The 5,255-nt window shown below is 40.6% G+C and overlaps 1 protein-coding gene across 1 annotated transcript in view; it reads left to right on the plus strand.

Moving 5' to 3' along the window:
- KCNS3 (potassium voltage-gated channel modifier subfamily S member 3) overlaps positions 1 to 1,108 on the plus strand; it is a 1,513-nt gene extending 405 nt beyond the window's left edge. The window contains exon 1 of the mRNA XM_010168886.1: positions 1 to 1,108. This exon is cut by the window's left edge and continues 405 nt beyond it. Coding sequence (XP_010167188.1) covers positions 1 to 1,108 — 1,108 coding nt within the window.
- The last annotated feature ends 4,147 nt before the right edge of the window (positions 1,109 to 5,255 follow it).

Raw genomic sequence — 5,255 nt, forward strand, 5'->3', positions numbered from 1 at the left:
AGAAGGTCCTGAGAAAGACTGGGATCAGAAGAGCAATGACAGAAGTATAGACTCCTCTAATGAAGAGTCATCCATATTTGATAAAGAGCTGGAAAAGTTTGACAATCTGTGTTTCGGTGAAATAAGAAAGAAGATCTGGGTCAGAATGGAAAATCCTGCATACTGCTTGTCTGCCAAGTTAATTGCCGTGTCATCACTGAGTGTTGTCTTGGCGTCAATTGTGGCCATGTGCATTCACAGCATGCCAGAGTTTCAAAAGCTGGATGCCAATGACAGAGAGATTGAAGACCCTGTGTTGGAAGCCGTGGAGATTACGTGCATCATCTGGTTCACTGCTGAGCTAGTGATCAGACTTATCACTGCTCCGAGTCAAAAGAAGTTCTGGAAGAAACCACTGAATATCATTGATTTTGTCTCTATTATCCCATTTTATGCCACCTTGGCTGTGGACACAAAGGAAGAAGAAAGTGAAGATATTGAAAACATGGGGAAAGTGGTTCAGATCCTGCGGTTAATGAGGATATTTCGCATCCTGAAACTGGCCAGGCACTCTGTAGGACTGCGGTCCTTAGGTGCCACTTTGAGACATAGCTATCAGGAAGTTGGACTTTTGCTTTTGTTTTTGTCTGTCGGGATTTCTATTTTTTCAGTGCTTGTCTACTCAGTGGAGAAAGATGATGACTCATCAGAACTGCACAGCATCCCTGTTTGCTGGTGGTGGGCAACCATTAGCATGACCACTGTTGGTTATGGGGACACTTATCCAGTCACGCTTGCTGGAAAGCTGCTTGGCACCCTATGCATTATCTGTGGGATACTAGTGGTAGCACTTCCAATCACCATTATTTTCAATAAGTTTTCTAAGTACTATCAAAAACAAAAAGATATTGATCCAGACCAGTGCAACAATGATCGCAAAGAGAAATGTAATGACCTACCTTATTTTAACATTAGGGATATTTATGCAAAAAAGATGCACTCCTTCATTTCTAGTCTTTCTTCAGTAGGAATTGTAGTCAGTGACCAAGATTCAACAGATGCCTCCAGCATCCAAGATATGGAGGATGTTTATAACACAACATCTGTAGAAAATGGTACAGGAAAATGAGTTGAATCACTTTCCCTTCCCTTTATTTCTCTTCTGATTCTTGGTAAATGTGGACTTACTTACAAACTTCAGTGAATTTATTAAGAGCAGTTAATTCTCAGGGTACTTAACTCAGCCATATTTGGACATTCTTTGCTCTGAGGATGTCATACAAGCTTCATTGTTTATATGAGGCTTTAAAATATGCCTCATATGGTGGTTTAGTTTTTACACTATTAATGTTATGCATTTTTGGGGAGAAAAAGTCATGAAAACAGTTTTAAATATGAGATCAGTGTTTATTTGGGTTTGTGGGAGGTTTTTTTTTTGTTTGGTTGGTTGCTTTTTTCCCTGTAGCAGTCTGATAGGTTATACAGAATCTGCTTTTATAATTTGCTGCTGTTCAGGTAGAAATATATTACAAACACGTAAGAACTATTGCACAAGTCAATGAAGTTTTTACCTGCAAATACATCAGGAAAATGAATTATGTACATGTACATGTGCTTACTAACACATTTATGTAATCTTGGAGTTGGGAACCTGTTTCCTAAGTTGGGGCAGAAAATGTATTGGTACATATTGTTTTTACTCCATGGAAGCATAATATTTATGAATTTCTTTCCAAAAGCACAATACACTTTTAGTTAGTTAAAATAAATTAATTCCATTGTGCCTATATTTTTCCCAATGTCCAGCATGGCCAAGCTCTATCAGGTCCTAAATTCTCTAAGTTACAAGTTGCAGGACAAAGCATGTGGCATAGGGCAGGACAGGAGCTTATTGTACCTTTTAGGCACCTCTTCTGCCATCATGAACCTGACCAATCCTGGTGCCTGGAGAGGATCTTGCTGTGATTAAGACCACCCTGGTGGTTTCCCCAGAGGCTTTTTTTTGTGGGCACTAAAGCAAACGTCAGTGGTGGTCTTTACAAGTTATTGCTCCCTGCTGTCAGCGCTGCTGCTTTGCTGGAGGTTACTGTCTCGGTGGTAGGAGCAAATGTGAGCAGCATCTTGGCTGCGCTGGTTCTCCATCCAGGGCTGCAATGCCAAGCAGTGGAAATTTGCGGACATGTTCTCCTCTACCATGTATCACCCATCAGAGAAGTAGGGTGGGCACTACGCTCATCTATTGGTGATGGCAGCTTTCCTGGTTTGTACTCTGGGCTGGAGCAGTGCTCAGTGCCTGGCAGAGTGCTGCAGCTCTGTGCGTTCCTCTCCTCTCCAGGGATTTCTTATGCAGCCAGCTAATCCTGCTCTGGCTCAAACTGGATCTTCTAGGGCTATTTAAAAGGAAAGCCAGCCCTTGAGCCTAGTATAAAGGAGTGCTGGAGAAACTCAAGGACCTTACAGAAGTCTGCAGTGTTTCTGAACACTCATCTTCTTTCATTTGTCTAGTGACTGAATTAGATGCTGGGCAATGGAGAATTGAAGATACTGTGATGTTGATATTTTCCTTAAAGAGAGGCTTCACTTTTTTTTTTTTTTAATTTTATTATTGGACCACATGCTGAAGCCCTTACTCAGTTACTACTCAGGCAGGTCAAACTCAATAGGAGTTGACTTCAAGGCTGAGTAAAAACAGAAAATGGTAGTTAATTTAGCTGCTGTAGATGGTTGATTTTTCAGATGTCTGCCAGGTTTTCTATTGCAAAGTACACTGAGTAGCTGAGGTGTACTTCTGTTTACTGAGGAACAGAGCTCTAACCTCTTTCTGAGACAGAGAAACAAAAAAGAATGGGTTAGATCAACATATACCTCAGAAGGAGGTGTCCCTCAGGACTACTGTGCACCAATATAGTGATGTAGGACTTAAAGAGAATATTTTAAGCTTCGGAGATACTTCAAAATTTGGTTTATTACTTGCTGAGTGTCATAAGTGTATGTGATACTTCACAGATAATTAAGGTTAATTCTTTCCCATAGTTAGTTCAAGAATACCAAAAGGGAAAGTTAGTCCAAACGTGTTTTGTTCTTAGTGAACAATTAGCATTATAAAGATGCAGTGATAGAAGATATTAAATATGTATGTGCATATGAATATAATAGGAACCAGCAGAATAACAGCATAAAAATTACTCTCTTTCCAAATAAACTGTCTTGGTAGTCTCCATATAAAGATATATTACATTGCCACTGAAGTTCAAAAGCAATGAAAAATATTGTAGTGCAACAAAAACTGAAAGAAATTTGTATTAAATAGTTGAAAAAAAACCCTGTGACTGAAAAATCTAATCTTATACATAAATTAATACCCAAGGGTTGCAGAATATACAGCTTTTTGTATTAAATTTTACTGACTGGTAATTTGTCATAAAATTAGTACGTTTGTGATCAATCATATGAATCAATCTTAAGGCTGTGACACTGTTTGATTTCCTTTGACATTTTTTTGTGCATAGATACAAAGATGATAGCATTCATCTTTGCACCATAGCATGGGAAGACACCACTGCACTGTATTGCAGTTCCTTGTTTGAGCAACTTCCAACTGGCAGGGGGTACCATCCAAGTGCCCACAGCTCGTCCCTTGCTGGGAGAAGGCTCTGTCACTGCCACCATTTTCCAGTGTCTGTTAGAAGAGGGAAAAGCCCAAAGTGGAGGAATGAGAAAAGAGAAACGAGAGAAGGTAGGAAGCTGTCAATCAGAAGCGATAGCAGAAAAACCTAAGAGGACCTTAAAAGAAAGGAAAAGAGAAAGAAGTTGACAGAAAGAGTCCTCACTTGTCTTCACTTTATTTCTTGTTTTTTTCCACCATTACTTTTCTTACTTTCCCTGCCCTTCTGCCTTGCATCCCCTCCTGCTACCACCCCGGCCTCCCTTCCCACCCAGCCTGTGGTCCAGCAGTCCTGTTTCTATCCAAGACCAAGGATCCTTTTGAGTCCAGAAAGGCATGTTTCATCCACCTGGATGGCAGCAGGCAGAACTTATTGGACATAAAATTAGGGAGCACTCCTGCTGTGTATATGAGAAGTGATTAACACAATTAAGGGCTGTGCTTTTTTGTAGGAAAAATCACAATGTGGCTCAAATCCATAACGGAAGGAATTAATGAGAGGAAATTGCCTCAAGTTGCACCAGGGGAAGTTTAGATCAGAAAACAGAAAAAAATTCTTCACCAAAAGGGTTGTCAAGCATTGGAACAGGCTGCCCAGGGAAGTGTTTGAGTCACCATCCCTGGAGGTATTTAAAAGACGTGTAGATGTGGTACTTAAGAACATGGTTTAGTGGTGGACGTGGCAGTGCTAGGTTTACAGTTGGACTCTATGGTCTTAAAGGTCTTTTCCAACCAAAAATGATTCTATGATTCTAAACGTGAGCTAAATAAACTGAACATCTGTGTCAGGCCTGTAAACGAAATACCACTTATGGCTCAGGTAGAAATTAGTGTCACACGCCATAATGTGAGATATTACTATTTAAAAGCAGACTCCAGGCTGACTCCCGTGCGAACTGGTTGCTGTCAGGGAATGCTGATAGCGTCAGGCAGATTTGACTGGCAAATGCAGTACACAAGCTCACGGCGTGCCAAGGGCTCCTGACAGGCTGCTGTGCATTAATACATTTATTCATTTCTACACATTCCTAACATCTACAGCAAGTGACAGAAAACCAATAAGCTGTGGAGAGTTTCTCTAATATTTTTTGATTAGCTGACAGGATTTGTGAAGCTGCTTATACCTCTTCACCCAAAAGAGGACATTTCTCAAGCAAAATCAGAATAACCTTGTGCTAGATGTGCAATTTGTGACTGATAGCAGTAGCTTGGTTGCAGTTGGTAAATATTGCTCTCTGGTGCTGTATGGCTGCAATGCTATTGCTTGTATTTCTGAAACGTTTATGCTCTGCCAATCAAGAGACAGCAGATGCCATTAAAACCATCTCAGCATTTCCCCACTGCACAATAATTGCGGTGTCTCTTCTAAGCACATTAGAATGTCATAACTTACTGAGAACTCTTCTTAAATTTCTTGTGTAGTTGTAGTTAATTTTTCATGATGGGCCTATGGTCCGAGCACAATCTAGCAGAAGAAAAAGTCACTGTGTGTCTCTGGAGAAGTTACAAGATTTTACTATTGACTTCCACTCTGGGCTTTGGCCTCCCACCTGACTGGCACAACTAAAGTGGTACAAGGAGTGGTAATGCACTGTGGTATAGGCTGATAGCT

The sequence above is a fragment of the Antrostomus carolinensis genome, unplaced genomic scaffold, assembly GCF_000700745.2.
Source record: "Antrostomus carolinensis isolate BGI_N321 unplaced genomic scaffold, ASM70074v2 scaffold9605, whole genome shotgun sequence".
Lineage (NCBI taxonomy): Eukaryota > Metazoa > Chordata > Aves > Caprimulgiformes > Caprimulgidae > Antrostomus > Antrostomus carolinensis.